The following is an 18,580-nucleotide window of genomic DNA, read 5'->3' on the forward strand; positions in this document are numbered from 1 at the left end:
GTGTCAGTGACTAAGCGAGGGCTACTTTGTTTCATGAATAAAAAGGGAATGGCTGTAGCTTATTATCTGTCACCAAAAGGGGAATGGGGTAGAATATAGAGATCTAGGTTAAAAGTTCAGGAAATCTTCCCTGTCATAACTCCATAGATGTTCAACAAATATTTAATGGTTTAATCTTGAGTTAATACTCAAGAATACCTTGCTGAAGTTTTACACTTCAAGTTTTTACAGAAAGCAGCTGGGCCTGCAAAACATTTGTTATGCAGGTATTTATGTATTTAAGGCTATACATATTTAAGGTATGTTTTAAATACGTATTTACAACTACTTTAAATACATATTTACCTATTACATGACTACTCTCAACCAAGTCAGTTTTTTTCTTATCATCCAAATAACACAGAGGAAGCTCTACAGTTTTGGGTTAGAGTGCTAGAAATAGGGAGGAAGGAGGTTATTTGTTAAATTAACCCTTAAAAGAACCTTGAAAATAAAACCTCAGTCAGAGCTATTAAGAGATGTATTCAAGTACAAAAGAATACCTGCCAATCAAGGATGCAGAAGAAAGGGCACCTTTATACAGCAATTTTAGGAGTATAAACTTGATCAATCTTTCTGGAAAGCAACCAGGCAATATTTATTAAGTATTTTAAAATGTTTTATATCTTCAAACAAATCATTCTTTCAGGACTTTATTCTGAGACTAAAACCAGAAACTTGGAACATTATGATGAAATGTTCATCATAGTCGTATTATAACAGAAAGCAAACAACCAAGAACAAAACTAAACGTTTAAAAGAATGTATAAATTGAACTTGTATCTCATTTAAAAAAAAAAGTAAGAATGGATAAATATAAATTAAGGGACTGCCATACAGTGGACTCTACTGAAGTTAATATAGCATTTTTGAAAACTAACAACTGGAGAAAATGCTATTCATTAAGTGGGGAAAAAAAAAGAGATAAAACAACATATGCAGCATAATTCTAAATCTAAAAAAAAAGTAAGCAAAATAATAAGCATTGAAAAAGATGACAGAATTAACATTGAATTGTTAATAATGGTTATCTCTGAGTAATGGTATTACAGGTGATTTTATTTTCTTCTTTAATATCCTTACTATTTTCCAGTCTCCACAATGATCAAAGATCACTTTTTAAAAATTTTTTTATTAATTAAAAAAAAAATTACAGAAAGAAACACAAACATTTCCAATATGTGATCATTCCATTCTACATATATAATCAGTAATTCACAATATCATCACATAGCTGCAGATTCATCATCCTGATCATTTCTTAGAACATTTCCATCAATTCAGAAAAAGAAACAAAATTTGCATCAATTCACAAAAAGAAACAAGAAGACAACAGAAAAAAATAAAACGAAAACAGAAAAAAAAACCATACACACCATACCCCTTACTCCTAAAGATCACTTAATAAATAAAAAATTTAATGGAATTTAATAATAAAATGACAATCTGCATGATTAAAAATAATAACAACAGAAAAACAGGTCTATGAGTTAAAAAAAAAAAATAGCCCATACCTGCCAGACTATTCTAAAGTACTAAACAGTATATTTAAAAACGATACAAAATTGCTCATTATGTACTACAAAACAACGGACCCAACTGGTATATCAAGTTCAGGAACCAAGAAAAAAGTTTCTAAAATTATAAACTAACAGCTTCATATAGAAAATAGATACAATGGGAACTTAAAACTTATACCGACATACAGAGTAAACCAAGTAGGCTCAAGATAGTTCCTCCTTTGTTATCTAGGAGGACACATTTTCAGAACCCCCTGATAACACTAATTATTACTTATACTAAAAACTTAGAAATTATCCCTAGCATGTATCACAAAAGGAATGAAGAAAGATGAAACCAAGCTGAAATTTAGACAGGGATCCAAAAAAGCTCTATGGGCTTCATTCCCTTATGATGTTAAAAAGAAAGAATTGACATACAGTTCTCTTCCAAGAGAATAACTTTGGAATCCAAGTTTCAGACTTGAAGAAAATTTAGCTGCCACTAAGCAGAGTATGAACACTAAAGCCCAGCACAGCAATCTCAATTTTATTCTCCAGAGGATACTCAGTGCTGCTGTCATTTGCCTTGCATGTAGAAAATAGACTTGTGGAAAAGATTCTATCAAACATAAAAAATGTGAGACTATAAGGTAGGTTATAGGAACCCCTGAAAACAAAGACAAGTTTTACTAGGCAGTAGCCTATTTAGGAATTGAAATTTATGTTCATAAATTCTAAATTAATTTTCCATTTTATTATTTAGCACAACATAGCTTAGCTTATATTTTCTCATTAGTAAGTAAACCAAATGCCTCAAAAGGAATATGCAGACAGAACTTATCTACTACACTCTTAAACTAATTAGCCTTATTTTTTTTTTCTTTTTAGCTTTATTATTTTATATCAAGGTTTTTGTAAAGTTCTTTACTAACAGATTAGGAAACTGAGGAAAAAGTTACAAAAAAAAAAAAGAGGCATCGAGAGACTGAAATTGGTCTGACTCCTCTTTACCTGATCTTACCTATACCAATCAAGATAAAAAATGGACACAACTTTCTTTTATAACTCCTGAAAGTTGTATGACAATTTGCATATTATATAACTACTTATAACCAAATAGTGCATTTTCAAGTTTAGCACACAACAGGTGTTTCTTCCATGCTTACTACATTAAAAAAATGTCCAGAAACATGACTTTGAGGGACAAGTTCTTTGAATATCATTTTTGTCCAGAAAAATTAAATAATGATTATAGCTTTAACATTAGGTATACTTTATTATATTCTAATGTTTAAATTCACAATATAGTTACAGTATCTATCAAGGGTTTGTAAACTTCAGCCCACAGGCCAAAACTACACCTGTTTGTATGTATGTGTAATAAGTATTTATTGTTTAAGCCACAAAGTTTGGGAGCAAACTGCGTTAATACATAATAAGACAACTATCATTATATTTTTGTAAAATTCTGGAAAATCAAAATATCAGCTTTGCTATAGGCTGAGCCCCTAGTCTTGGGGTTTGTTCATATGAAACTTAACCCCATAAAGGATAGGTCAAGTCTACTTAAAATTAAGCATAAGAGTCACCCCCAAGAGAACCTCTTTTGTTGCTCAAGACGTGGCCTCTCTCTCCAGCCAATACAACAAGCAAACTCACCACCCTCCCCCTGTCTATGTGGGACATGACTCCCAGGAGTGTAGACCTTCCTGGCAACGTGGGACAGAAATCCCAGAATGAGCTGAGACTCAGCATCAAGGGATTGAAAAAACCTTCTCGACCAAAAGGGAGAAGAGTGAAATGAGACAAAGCGTCAATGGCCGAGAGATTCCAAACAGAGTCAAGAAGTTATCCTGGAGGTTATTCTTATGCATTAAGTAGATATCACCTTGTTATTCAAGATGTAATGGAAAGGCTGGAGGGAACTGCCTGAAAATGTAGAGCTGTGTTCTAGTAGCCATGTTTCTTGAAGATGATTGTATAATGATATAGTTTTCCCAGTGTGACTGTGTGATTGTGAAAACCTTGTGTCTGATGCTCCTTTTATTTACCTTGTCAACAGACTAGTAGAACATATGGAATAAAAACAAATAATAGCGGGAACAAATGTTAAAATAAATTTAGTTTGAAATGCTAGTGATCAATGAAAGGGAGGGGTAAGGGTATGGTATGTATAAATTGTTTTTCTGTTTTCGTTTTATTTCTTTTTCTGAATAGGTGCAAATGTTCCAAGAAATGATCATGATGATGAATATGCAACTGTGATGATATTGTGAATTACTGATTATATATGTAGAACACAATGATCAAAATAGGAATTTGCGTTTGTTTGGTGTTTTCTGGTATTTAAAAAAATAAAATAAAATAATTAAAAATATATATTAGCGTTGAATATCCCTTAGTGGTGAGATTATAGATAACTTCGTTTTTTTTTGTTGTTTTTTTTTTGCATGGGCAGGCACTGGGACTTGAACCCGGGTCTCCAGTATAGCCGGTGAGAACTGTGCTTGCTGAGCCACTGTGGCCTACCCTACAGACAACTTTTATTTTCTTTTTAATGCTTTCCTGTGTTGTCCTTATTTTTTTAATGCAATTTAAACCTATTCGAAGTACACAATTAATGGCTCACAATATCATCACATAGCTATACACCTCCTCCACCTGTTTTTCTACAGCCCACAAGCTAGGAATGGCTTTTACATTTTTAAATGGTTGAAAACATAAAAAGAAGAATATTTCACGAGAGGAGAAAATTAAATAAAATTCAAATTTCAGTGTCTATAAATAAAGTTCTTTTGGACCACAGCTCTGTTAATTCATTTACATATTGTCTTTTATACTATAACAGCATAGTTAAGTAGCTACAATAGGGTCCTTAAGACCTGCAAAACCTAACATACTTACTATCTGGCCCTTTACAGAAAAAGTTTGCCAACTCTTGGTATATGTGAAAACTTTCATTAATAAAAATACATGGTCAATTAAGATATCCCAATTATGACAAATCAGAATTTATATGCTAATCGTTAATAAATACATTTAGAGAGTGACTATTCAAGCATTAATTTCTTCTTGTTTGGGTTTCCAAATTCTAGAAATTAAGTTTTTTTAAAATAAGATACCCTTACCATTAATTAAGCTAGCTCCATAGTTCTCAAACTTAAGCAGATTCACCTGGACACCTTTCTTGTCAAAATACAAATTCCTAGGCCTTGAGGATTCTCCTGGCATTGGGGCCCAGAAATCTATATTTTGAAAAACTGGGTAATTCTGATGAAAAGGTCAGTGGACCACCATTTAAGAAGCACTAAGATTGTGAGAATTTATATTCCTTTCATACAGAAAACTGTACTTTTCAAGTTTGGTACCATAAGATAAGTTCTCAAAGTGGGATCTGGGGATCCCTAGAGACCTGTGAGACATTTTCAAAGGACTAATTTTCACTTTCAAAGGACTAATGGGGTCAAAATCATACATGGGTAAAGTTCTATTCAAAGGGCTAGGTAAATCAACAGATTTTAATGTACCAAAGTACTGAAAGTTCACAGATGTAGTTTCAGATTCCACACTGTAGTAGCTAATTTTGAAGAAACAATCACGTTCAGGTTTAGTATACTATCAAAGAATATCCACAATTACCTAAAAAAGCTATAAAATACTATTTCCTTTCTCTATTATGTATCTGTGTGAGACTAGGTTCTATTCAACCATCTTAACCAAAACAACATACCACATCATATCATACTTGAATGCAGAAGCAGATATGAGAATTCATTTGTTTTCTATTAAGCCAGACTTCAAAAATATTTGCGTTCTTCTAATTTTTTCTATTTTGGAAAACATAATCATTTTTCATAAAAGCATTATTTATGTTAACACGTATGGGCTTACTATTATTTTAAAATAAATTTTTTTTAATTTCTTAATTTCGATTTCTAATATGCTAAATATCAATAGGTATAACTTAAATAAACAAAAGATCTTTGAAATCTTTGATAATTTTTGAGAGTATAAAGGAGTGGGTATTGTAACTAAAAAGTTTGAGAACAACTGCTTTAAGAAATACACAAATAAAGGCAGCCCATTGCGGCCTGGACCAAGAGACTCCCAGATAGAGAAGGGGCTACCTACTCCTCTGGGAAGCTGGTGTCTGAGACAAAGTCAACAAAACTGGGATCTAACAAACTATGTTCACTCTGACCTGGTCTATTAACCTATTTTCCCACAATAACAAATAAAAAACAAGTCACCCACTGAATAAAAGAAAAGAGAAACATACAAATAGTAGAATACCCTGTATTTATCAAAGAGAAGGTTAAAATTAATCTCTGGATTTCAGGTCAGACATGCAGGGACAAGTTTCAAAGAAAGGAGCAGTTTAAGTAGACTAAACAGATTTGTAGCAAACAACTGAAAACAGATGGGGGGGCAGGGATGGAGAATTAGGCTGAGTCATAAATTAGGCAACACACCCGACAAAGCTTAGAGCCTATCTGGAAGTAGCCTCATAGAAGCATATGGACAACTACATGATTAGAATTTTTTTTAAAGGCTCTCTAGGCTTTTGGAGGCTTCAAGGAACTATTCTGAGCCATCCTCCAGAAAGGTTATTAAAACAAGAAGAAGGAAGCAACAACTTGCTCAAGTGTCAGCAAGAAGCAAAGTTAGAAATAACTAAAGAAAACATTATACCTATCTATATTTGGCCGCAATAGACATTTCAGAAGTATAAAAATTCCTGGTGGCCTAACAAACAAAACTCTATATGTTTGTTTTTTTTTCCCTGCTCATTTTTAGATAAATTATGACCCCTAAAACATTGAACCAGTAGCACTCAACCCCAAAACATTGATCTTTAAGGTTCAATTTTAAATATTCATAGACTTAATTTAAACAGGCTGCAAACAAAAAAAAAAACAAACCTGCTAGACTTCAATATTAAACCCCGTATAAATATTAAACCCAAGTGTGAAATCCTGTGTAGGAAATAACTGTTAAATCTCACGACAATCATGGAGAAGCTCAGTTCTCTAGAAAAAAAGATCTAAGTCGGCCCACATATTGGCAACAAAGTGATATTAGCAGTATTTTAAGGATCACTGACTGACTTTCACCAGTCCTAGACACAGATGTGTAAAATATTAGCAAAGTGCCTGACCAAAACTTAAATAAGTTAAAGAAAATGGTGCTGCAGGAAACATTAGTTCCAGAAATACCATGTTTAAATAAAACTAACGTGGTGCTATTCAAGTTTGATAAAGCTTATATATTGACAAGAAATTTGGTGTCAACACAAATCATTCATAGCAACTGCGTTAGATTCAATAAATAATCCTGATATTATAATGGAGTGAGGCATATTCCTATTTCAGAAAGAATGATTATGCTCTAATTTTAAAACTGAAAAATGTAATTTTTCTATTGCATGGTAAATTTTAAGCCCCAAATAAAACTTGACCAGGTTACCATGTAAACCTTCTCTGGCCACGATGACAGAATGAAACACTCTATCAGATAAGGAGACATTATTAAGTAATTCCACTCAGCAAAAGCAAATCGGCTTTTGTGAGAAGGTGAGGTTATAGCAGAACACTGTTCCCAAAGAAACCCAAGCCACAAGCTCACTGTGACTTAGCTAAATCTTGGCTCTAGTTAGACTTTTCATTAGTTGATAACTACTTAGGCGAAATGCAGTGTTGAATAGAAAAAATATATTTTTTTTTTCATGGGCAAGCACTGGGAATCAAACCCGGGTCTCCAGAATGGCAAGCAGGAACTCCGCCTGCTGAGCCACTGTGGCCTGCCTGAAAAAAATAAACTTTTTACACAGTCTGTTTTCAAATGTATGAGAACATTTAGGATAACAATTACTAAAAGATAAGAAAAAGGTATCAAAGTGAAGTCTTGAGTTTGTAATGAGTTTTGTTCTGCTAAACTCTTAAGTGTTCTTGTATCCTTCATATGACTACTAACTCATCTTTTGTTTAGTTAGGAATCCTTCCTAGATGTCTGTTTACAAAGCTAGATAACAAGTTTATCTTTTTATACAACCTTTACTAAATTGTAATAATCTTCCTCTCCAAGGTAGCTATATGTTTACTTTCAAAAGTGAACTCAATTTTGCTTCATTTTATACAGACAGTGCATTCAGAAGGAAAAAAAAAGTTTCTAAACAAAAGTAGGAAAGGAAACAAAATACTATGATTTAACAGAAAAAAACAAACCAACCAACATTCTTTCAGCACAAAGCATCCACTGGGGAAATGCTGAAAAGAAAATGTCATGATAAAATATTTTAAGACATGAAATGACCCCCATGCAAAATATTGTCTTTTTGTTTTGTTTTTATCACAAAGGAGTTATTATTTATCATTTATATTCCTTGCTTTTTTGTTTATCCATTCCTACTGGGACAGTAGAACCATTTCAATTACATTTTCCTTACAGTCTATTTTTCTGCCTGATTGTTCAATAGTAAGTGCTTTGATCTGAGCCTCTATTTATGAATTTTGGGACTGTAAAGGACTTTTAGAAGTCATCAAGTCCATCCGTCCGCTTTTCAGGAGAATTCATAACAAGACAATCTCAGAAGGATAAGAAGGTATCAAAAGAAAATACATCCTGTCCCGACTTAAAAGCATGGCTACTTTAATCTGCACAAACATTTCCATTCATATTTGCAACTTCTTAAAAACGAAAGTAAAAATTAAAACCCTAAAAGAGGAAGGTGCTTTAAAAATGTATTTATGAGATAAAATTGCTCAAACATAAATTCAACTGTCAGGTCTAAAATTAACACATAGGAAAGTTGTTGGCTGCAATCATAAAGCATTCAGTCCCTAGAGATGTCTTCTGATGGTCTATTTTGTTTGAAGCACCATTTCACCGGCAGCCTGACAAACTTAAGACTGCCACACTAATAAACTACAATTATAAATGGCAATTATATATGTGCAATTTTATATATGTGTGTGTTTATAGATGTATAGTTGGTGTAGATTTTTATTAAAAAAAAAGAAAAGTTAGATCTAAATTGGAGATATCAGTACTTGGGGGACGCTACAATACAACTGTTGTATGGACAGTAGTTTAGTTCTTTAATTTGTAACTTAGAATGTTTAGAAAATGAAGTTTCTGCCTAAAAGAGTTTCCAAAACAGAATTCATCTGATGGCAAAAAAACAGGTAACTAAGAAGAAAAATTGTTAATTCTTCTACAATTACTTTAAAAATAGAAAAAAAAAGGAAGCCAGACCAGAAGTCTTGGAAAATGAGGGGGGTGGAGGTAGGGAGAGGATCACAACTAAAAAAAAAGGGAGGGTGGGGAGGGTAATTTAGAAATTTTAGACTGGTAAAATAGATATTGTTTCCAAGGAAGATTCTAAAATGAATTATTAAGTAGACTGGTTATGATTGAAAAGTAATGTAGTGATCCTTAAACACTAGCATAAGATGACTAACAGCAAATAACGTCTAACTTTATTTTCTTTTTTGACAGGGTCCCTAACCTGTGAGCTAAGGGGTTGATCAGAATATATTTGGATTTCAACATGATACCTAACAAAATCACTCGTGAGACTTCATGGAAAATACAGTTTAAATTATAAAATAGGAGGTGGATTTATAACTGAATTTTATCTAAAAGGTTGATTAATGTCAAATTAATGGTAGTCTACTAATGTTATACACCATTGCTTCACCTTTATACATTTTTACTAGGGAGCTAAAATGAAAACATAGGTATCATTTATCAAATTTATCAATAATACAAAGATACAAGGAATGGCCAAGAGGCTGAATAATATTAGCAAGTTAAATTACGCTAAAACTAACAGGATAATAATTACCTGATAGTGTACTGTCCTCAATTATGTTAAAAAAAAAATTAACAGCGCAAATTAATGTGATGTCAAACTTCAAGAACAGAGGTGTTTTTGGAACTAGAAAGAAGTGGTAGTTGCCAATATTGTGAATATATTAAATGTAACTGAACTGTTCACTTTAGTTATGTGAATTTCACTTCAATAAATATAAAAAGAATAGAGGTGAAAGTCCAGTGAAAAAGAAGCTTACTCCTCCTGTTCTTTGCATTGATCAGATTACATCTAGGGTGTTATATTCATATCTGAATAAGAAACTTTAAAGGTTTATACAACAAAATTGATGAGGAGTCTGAAACTGATTAAAAATGCCATTTAAGAAGTAGCTAAAAGAATTTGGGATATTTACCCCAGAAAGATAAATCTTAATGGGGCCTGTGATAAACCTTTGAAAGGCTATCATATCATGCTGACAAGAAATAAGGTTTATTTATTGCGGCTTCAGAGGGGTACAACTTCATTCAGTACAATGTAAAGAATGTTCCAAAAGTAGAGCTCGTAATGAAACAGGGTATCTATTAGGTAGAGACCTCTTCCTTACAGCATTCAAAAGTCCACCCATAAAGGGTTCCAAATACGATGTATTTTCACGTTTGTGAATATACTTGATTCCAAACTAAAAAATAGACTGAATTAGTCTCTTAGGGGAAGGCAATATTTGCAAATGAGTACGTGTCAGGGAAGCTTAAAAACTATTTTCTTTAACAGGTTTCTAAAAAGATTGAAGACTTTTTCATGAACTCTAAAACCATAGTACCAATTTCAGAGAAACCACCAAAAGAAATCAAAGCTTTTTCTTTTTTAATAAATGTTGCATTAGTTTTCCTCCATGAAGCAACATCCCTACCTTAACTTTAATACCTTTATCATGTGATAAGGAACAATTACATGCCATCCTGTCAACTAGTCTCAAGAAGAGAGCAGTTTTTATTAGACATTTACATGGCTGTGCAATTTGCTCCACCTAGAACTTCCCTGCAAGGAGAAGGCTCCTCCTTATCACACCCCATAGGACACTGCTGTAACCCTAACTCCCTCTCATCACTGAAGCCTGGAGAAAACTTGACAGGCACAAAACGGGAACTTGTGAGAACTTCAGAGCAGCTGTGTTCAGGTACAGCCAGAGACACTACTTTACGTAAAGTAACAGCTTAAGAATTGGCTAAAAAACAATTTTCATTTTGGGTGGGAAGTGGGAAGAGTAAAGAGATACAATAAAGGTAGCTATTAACATTTAAAGGGCATATAAATAAAGGTGCTTAAAATTACAACTCCAAAACAACCACAGGGTGTAAATTTTGATCCACAGATTGAAAGATGAGCAGTTATTATTCTCTATCTTTCTGCTAGTTGGTGACACTAGTGGGGGGGGCGGAAGTCTTGGATTAAATAGTATCCAAGTTAAAGTCATAACAAGTTCTAGGGTGGAATAACAAAACAAGAAACTGCTCTTTCATTGGATATTTTTTTGCATTGCTGCCATGCAAACTGTAAAATGTTTTGAATGTCCAATGCTCTTAAAGTGAAATACTGGAAACCAATTCAGTAAGTAATGCTAAAAGTCATTAATTAATTGGTCTCAATGAACTGCAGGGGCAACTTCCTGGTCCTGGAAGAAAGCTTTAAATGGTTGCTGGAAACCAAAGCTGAACACAGAATTACATACCCTGGTTTCTCTCTACGGGTACGTCAGACATTTTTTGCTTCTCAAAAGCAAAAAGAGAAGAAAAACTAATGTAAAAAAATTCTATGCAATAGTAAAGAAGTTATTAACTAGCTGGTGGTATTATTCCAATTCATTATTAAATGATACACAATTATCAAACAAAAGGCAAAAAACCTGTCCCTTTGTTGTACAGAATTAAGAACAAACTGGTAAGACTACTTAGTACAGCTGCCAAACTTTTCTTTAGCTTCTTTTCTTACAGACATGTTACATTTCGCAATAGCATCAACTTACCTTACATCCTCCGTTTAAGTACAAACTGAATTTGAGTTCCCCAACCTTGGTCCTAAAATATTATATCTTTAGCTTCTGAGTCTCGATACAAAGAAAGAAACTGAAAATTTTTCACTTTCCTGAAATGTCTATTTTATTTAAATATTTTTCAAAAAATATAAGCTAACCAATACTAATTTCATAACCATCCACTGAACAACTTCAAAAATGTGTGTGGGTAAGAAACATCTAACAAAAATACAAAAATGTGTGTGGGTAAGACACATCTAACAAAACATTTTTCTGTGCTTATGTCTATAAGGACTGATGTCTCTCCAAGAATTACTTACACAACTGCAAAAATTCTAAGCATAGAAGTGAGCTTGCTGAGAAAACGCTGCACACCCACAAACCTACACTCACATATAACAGGACTCTCAGAGATAGTATGACATCCGCTGTTAAGGAGAAAACAAACTTTTAGTTACGAAAGTAGCAAAGCGGGAATCTAGGTAGGAGGCGCCCTGGGTAGTAAACATCCCAGTCAGAGAACATAACAAGCAATTCAGAGCAACACATAAGTCCCTATGGGGCTCCATCTTGGACCGCTTAAGTCCCAACCCATATCCCTGTGTTTAGGAGGTGAAATGTGGCAAGAGGAAGAGAGAAAGGAAATCAGAGCAGAAGTGATGAAAGTGTTTTTCTTCTTCTCTACCCTCATCCCTGCTTTCCTGCAGGCTGGCCTCTCATCTGGGTCCCATACACATTAGAAGCCGTAAATCAATATCCCAACCATTTTCTGCTACCTAGCCTAAAGAACTGTATTTAACAGCCTCTCCTTTCCACCCACCTCCCCTATTCCTCCTGACTTTCATACCCTTCCAACAGCTATGCCTTTTGACTACTCAGCCCACCCCTGTTTAGTCTTCCTAAATTAAAATCACACTTAATTTTCTCAAATCCATACTTTCTCACTGATAACATGGCTGATAGCCTTTTTCTTAATTTGATCGACATGTCATGACTCTCATTTCCAAATATTTTACTCTATTTTTCCAGCCAATCTTAATGCCATGTTTTCACCTGATCAAGATTCCTACTCATCCCCACCTCCTACCTATCAACCCCTGTCTTTCCCAATGGCAAGCCCCTAACCTCGCTTTGAGAAGCTCTGAGCCTTAACCTAGTTAGTGTTCAGTATCTCACCCCTTTCTCCCAGTCGCCTCCATTCCAAGAGTCTTCCATTACCACTCCCTCAGGATTCAACTCCCCTCTCCTTGCCACGCCCTGGGCCCCCCGGGGCTACTTACCCCAAGTTCTCCCCACACTTCAGGCCTCTGGCTCCGCCTCTCCCCGCCCGCCCCCCGACCAAGGAAGGGGGCGGGAGAAAGGAGAGAAAAGGGGCGGCACTCCGCAATGTAAAGACGGCCTCCCATTAGGGCTCACCTCCGCCAATCATAACTTCCTTTTCTCTTATTGGCCGACTTTGGTTCATTCCCCACCCTCTTCCTCAGACAGGGCCCGGCCACCGCCTCAGCGCCCGAGTCTAACAGACTGGGAGGGGAGATCCTGGCCTGGGACACTGGGACAAGCCAGAGTTGAAAGGAAGACTCCTGTCAGACCATGGACTAACTAGTGTTAACAGGACTCACCGGCTAATAGCTCCGTCACCTCCCACCAGCCCGCGTTGGGTCCCACAAACTGTCTCCAGCTCCTTCTTTCCCCCCTCAGCGGTGCAGATACTTTCCTCTCGTCCGGCTAGGCGCGCTCGCCCCTCGCGAGAAGTCAGGGGGAAGGGCGAGATCCATAAGGGGTGGAGTTGAAAAGGGGCAGAGAGGCGGGACTCGGGAAAGGAAGAGGCTGGGTTTACTGTGAAAAGGGCTGGGGCGGGAAGCAGAGCTGTTGAGACACACGCGGGTCACAGGTGTTTGGCTGCGGAATGTAGGAGGGAAAAGAAGGAAAGGGAATTTCTCCTAGAGTGGTGGAGATCCAAAAGGTGAAGCAAATTCTCTAGGAAATGAAATTATCTCAAAAGAGCGCACTTTAAAAAACATATGTCGAATGTTTTATATATATATATATATATATATATATATATATGTATATGTCGAGACATACCTCGAAAAAGCTGTTTTTAAAAAAAATGCGAAGGGGGCACCGAGGCAGGTCTCAAAGAGGCGAGTAGTTGCACTTTTCACTTCGAGAACTATGGCTATGGCCCTGATCTCTGCTGTGTGTGTGTTTGACTGTATTGGGGACCGTCCCGGGAGGCGGGAGGTGCGGGGGTGGGGGGTGGAGGGCGCCTGGGGTAGCTAGGGTTCAACCGCAAAAACTGGAGACTTTTTGAAAAAAGTGCAGGTTGCTTCTACTATTCTCCAGAATCATCACTTCCTCAATGGCACAGTAATTTTTTAAATAGATAATTGATCATCAAAATGTAAAATTATTGTGCATTGGTAGACATTAGCAAGAAAGCAAAAATATACCCCACAGAATGAATGGCAAAGTAGTTTGACATACCCTTACCCTTGGGTGGATATATTGGCAAAAGCAATCCCTTTTCTATCATTTGCCAGCCCTATGGCCTTGGATGAGATGATTCTTTCAGCCTTTGTACCTTGGGGCTAGCAATCCCATTTTACTCACAGAGCTGTAATGATTAAGATAATGTATATGAAAACTGATTGGGGATAAAAAGGCAAGCTATATTTATTACTTAGAAAGTTTTTTTAAAAATACTTAACAGGCTCTAATTTGTGTAAGGCACTGTTACAGGCATAAGAATAGAAAGACCAAGTCCTTGCTCTGGTGGGATTTATTAGCCAATAAAGACAAATATTTCAAATACTGATGAGTGCTTCAGGGTTCTAGGATAATGAGAGAAAAAGCAACCAGGAGTGAGCGATTAGCTTTATATTTGGTATGGTGAGAAGGCCTCTTTGAGGAAGTAACATTTAAAACATTGAGGGGAAGCAAAAGCTGTATTCAAAATTCATCATAAATTATAAGGAGAGTTCACTCCAAATCTCTATGCAATCTCTGCTCCCTCAGGTAACTTCCTTTTGCAGCTTTATGTTACTCAGGTTCTTTAACTTCCTGTCTAGGATCTCCTCTATCCTCAGACTATCTGGGTGGTAAGAATGCAGGTGTTTTCTCCCAAATAGCAGTTAATTGTCATTATCTCTTTAGTTTTTCTTTCTTTTTAAATTGTGGGAACATATGTACAATATTAAATCTCCTCCTCCTAACTCCTCCCAAGCATTCCATTCAGTGGGATTAATCACATTCACAGTGTTGCAATATCCTCAGCACCATCCATTACTATAACCTTCCTTTTACCCCAAACAGAACTCTACACCATTTTGCATCAATTCCCCGTTGCCTCTACCCCACCCTCACCCCTGGAAACACGTACCCTACTTTCTGTCTCTGCAGACATTTGCATATTCTCTGATATTTTCTTTGTGGTTACTATGGGGCTTAAATTTAGCATTCTAAATCTATACTAATCTTGTTTCTTTTGATACTAATTTAACTCCAATAGCATACCTAAGTCATATTCTCGACCCCTCTGTTTTCCCATCTTTTCTTGTCACAAATTCCGTCTTCATGCATTATGAGTTTAAGATTACTCAGTTATCATTACATTTTATGCATTTGCCTTCTAGATCCAGTAGAAAATAAAAGTGGAATTGCAGAACAAAATACAATTGTAACTAGTATTTATATTTATCCATGTAATATCTTTACCAGAAATCTTTATTTCTTCATATGGCTTCAGTCAATTGTCTAGTGTCCTTTCTTTTCGGCCTAAAGAACTTCCTTTAGCATTTCTTGTAGGGTCAGTCTAGTGATAAAAATCCCTCAGATTTTGTCTATCTGGGAATGTCTTAACTACTTCCTCAATTTTGAAAGACAGTTTTGCTGGATGCAGAATTCTTGATGGGCAGTATTTTTGCTTTCAGCACTTTAAATGTGTATTCCCACTGCCTTTTTGTCTCAAGGCAAAAGTTTAATAAATCCACACTTAAACTTATTGAGGCTTCCTTGTATGAGATATGCTGCATCTCTCTAACAGCTTCCAGAATTTCCTCTTTTATCTTTGGTAATCAAACCTGGGTTCAATTCCCGAGCCATACACTCCCCCCCACACACACAAATATATATCTCTTTGCTATTCAACCATTTGATTATAAAATGGTAGGTGAATCTATTTGGGTTTTTCCTGTTTGGAGTCCATTGAGCATCTTTATCTTTTTTAAATTAAATTTATAGAGTTTCAACCATTGTTTCTCTGAATATTCTCTCTGCCCCTTTCTCACTTCTCCTTCTGGGATTCCCACAAGTGTATACTGGTACATTTGATGTTGTCCCACACGTTCTCAGACTCTGTTCACTTTTCTTCCATTCTTTCTTCTTTCTGCTCCTCAGAATGGATTATTTCAATAGTCTTATGGTCAGTTTCTCTGTTTCTTTCTTGTACCAGCTCCAACTGCTTTTTTTTTTTTTTAAGGACTGCCAAAATCTAATTTTATTGTTGCATTCTTTATAAATAAAAAAGTAACCATTATTTTCTTTTCCCACTTAGATCCAACTTCAATAACCAAATATTTCAGGAACTACTGAAAGACTTCAAGTACACTGTCTACAACGAATAGTTCATAATTGTATCCTTTCTATGCTTTTTTAACAATCGTCAACTCTGAGAACATGTTAAGTAAACTAACTTTATTTTTATAAATAAAAATTAATAACTTGAAACATCATGCACTTGCGACATTTATAATATCTAACTCCTTAACATAAGGTCAAACAGTCTTAGGCAAGCTGCCACCGAGAAATTTTTAATGTCCATAGTAATATAAAGGTATGGATCACATTCAGCTTTTAGTATATGAACATGCTAATTAATAAAAATTCAAAAAGTTAGAGTTAAGAACCAATATTCTTTGAAAAGCATCTTTATTTACTCCTGGCCAAACAAGTAAGTGGAAAAGCCATCATTATAAACCCATTTTTTTAGTGTCTTATCCTTAAAATTACTTGAGTACTTAGAACACAGAAAAACCAAATTTGAATGCATTTGCAATAGTTTAACAATTTACATGTTCCACGAAGTTATTTTAATGGAATGTCTCGAAACCAAAGCATAATTCATTGCAAACATAAGTCAGAAAAAGACCATAAACTTTTTTCATCACGTAGTTGTATATTCATCATCATGATCATTTCTTAGAACATTTGCATCAATTCAGAAAAAAAAATAAAAAGAAAACAGAAAAAAAACATACATACCATACCCCTTACCCCTCCCTTTCATTGATCACTAACATTTCAATCTACTAAATTTATTTTAACATTTGTTCCCCCTATTATTTATTTATTTTTAATCCATATGTTTTACTCATCTGTCCGTAAGGTAGAGAGAGGAAGCATCAGACACAAGGTTTTCACAATCACACAGTCACATTGGGAAAGCTATATCATTATACAATCATCTTTAAGAAACATGGCTAGTGGAACACAGCTCTACATTTTCAGGCAGTTCCCTCCAGCCTCTCTGTTATGCCTTAACTAAAAAGGAGATACCTATTTAATGCATAAGAATAGCTTCTTGACTCTATTTGGAATCTCTCAGCCATTGACATTTTATTTTGTCTCATTTCTCTCTTCCCCCTTTTGGTCAAAATGGTTTTCTCAATCCCTTGGTGCTGAGTCTCAGCTCATTCGAGCATTTCTGTCCCATGTTGCCAGGAAGAAGACCATAAACTTTTAATTTTTTTTATTTTTATTTTTTTTACATGGGCAGGCACCGGGAATCGAACCCGGGTCCTCTAGCATGGCAGGCAAGCATTCTTGCCTGCTGAGCCACCGTGACCCAGAATACCATAAACTTTTGAATGGCATATTATGACTCAAACAAAACTGATCATCACCTAGTAATACTCATAATATTTAGCACATGCAACAGATTGAGAAATTAAATTCTCTGCTATATACTTATAAGTATTTTGTCATACATAAGAAATGTTTAAATGTTTCTATTAATCACAGTGATCTCACATATATTCATTTTTATTTAAAATACAGTTCTCTTTTCTTCAGATTTTCATGTTTATCAGTGCAAAGTAAAACAAATCTCAATAGAAATGATTTCTCCCGATATTATTTTAGAAGGTCTTCTTCCTCGAATTGTCCGAAGTGTATTAAAAGATGTCCAAATCTTTTTTTTTTTTTTTGAGAATGATCAACCTTAGTGGCTTCCTCTGTATCCAATTTTGTTTCTCCATGTCCTTTTTGTGATTCATCAAGAGAAGCCAGGGCCTCATTTGTGTCACTTGGAAAAGTTTCTTGTGATGTATCATCATCTTCTTGAAAATTTAAGCTTTTAATAGTTTGTTTCATTTTTTCCCCAACACTGTGTTCTCCTCTTCCTAGCAGCTTTTTTATTTTCATATTCCTTTTGGTTTTCAATGTAGAAAATGTCCTTAATTTGTTCCTCACTGATAGTGGGAGTGTTTTTCAGCAGATTCAGAAAAACTCCACCTGGTGTTCTTCTTCAATTACCGTTCATAATAAAAAAGCCAGCATCTTTTTCAACTTCAGCAATTTCCATCAGAAGCTCAGTTGCCTTTTTGTTCCCAATTATCCTTACTACTCGGACTATCAGATCTTTCTTTGATAAGATAGAGCAAATAATTGTAGGTCTCAGATTGTCGGCTTTTGTCAATAGTGCCATCCATTCCCCAAATTCCCAGTTCAGTGGCCACTGCATCTTGATTCTGTTCCTGAAGCACAGCACCCCATATGTTGTTAATACTCTTTCCTCCAGCAACAAGTGGTTTCTGGCTGCTCTGGCCAAACTGAGAAGGTTCTGATTTGAGAGGAGGGTTAAAACATTTCTGCTGCTTGCATTTACCAAAAAGAGCTATCATCATCTGACTCAGAAAAACTCTCTTCACTTGAATCCACACATTGAACACTCCGATAACGTGATACTGGCACACAGGCTGCTGATTCGGTACCCTGAAAGGGCCTCACTGCTATGTTCCCACCTAGTACTTTCGGTACCTGCAGCGGCTTGTCCCTGGACGCCACTATCATGTCAGAATCCCAGAGAGTTGCCCATCTTCCTTGGTGCTGGTGTCATGCGCCTCCAATCTACTATTGGGAATCTACTCCAGGGAATTTTGAATTTCTGTTGTCATAGTCCTCAGCTGT

At 35.5% G+C, this 18,580-nt stretch overlaps 1 protein-coding gene and 1 long non-coding RNA gene across 10 annotated transcripts in view; one reads left to right on the forward strand and one right to left on the reverse strand.

Moving 5' to 3' along the window:
- ATF7 (activating transcription factor 7) overlaps positions 1-13,156 on the reverse strand; it is a 109,054-nt gene extending 95,898 nt beyond the window's left edge. Inside the window, exon 1 of one of the 9 annotated variants that reach the window (XM_077110860.1) lies at positions 12,670-12,961. In XM_077110860.1, coding sequence (XP_076966975.1) covers positions 12,670-12,795 — 126 coding nt within the window. In that variant the 5' untranslated portion in view covers positions 12,796-12,961. Of the gene's footprint in view, positions 1-12,565; positions 12,969-13,011 lie in introns of those variants that run through there. The other 8 variants (XM_077110864.1, XM_077110868.1, XM_077110865.1 and 5 more) reach the window with 8 other exon arrangements.
- Positions 13,026-16,287, forward strand: LOC143642463 (uncharacterized). Its single transcript, XR_013155669.1, has 3 exons — positions 13,026-13,355; positions 15,948-16,026; positions 16,176-16,287. It is a non-coding gene; the product is annotated as an uncharacterized LOC143642463 (long non-coding RNA).
- Positions 16,288-18,580: the final 2,293 nt, after the last annotated feature.

Source organism: Tamandua tetradactyla, chromosome 7 (genome assembly GCF_023851605.1).
Source record: "Tamandua tetradactyla isolate mTamTet1 chromosome 7, mTamTet1.pri, whole genome shotgun sequence".
NCBI lineage: Eukaryota > Metazoa > Chordata > Mammalia > Pilosa > Myrmecophagidae > Tamandua > Tamandua tetradactyla.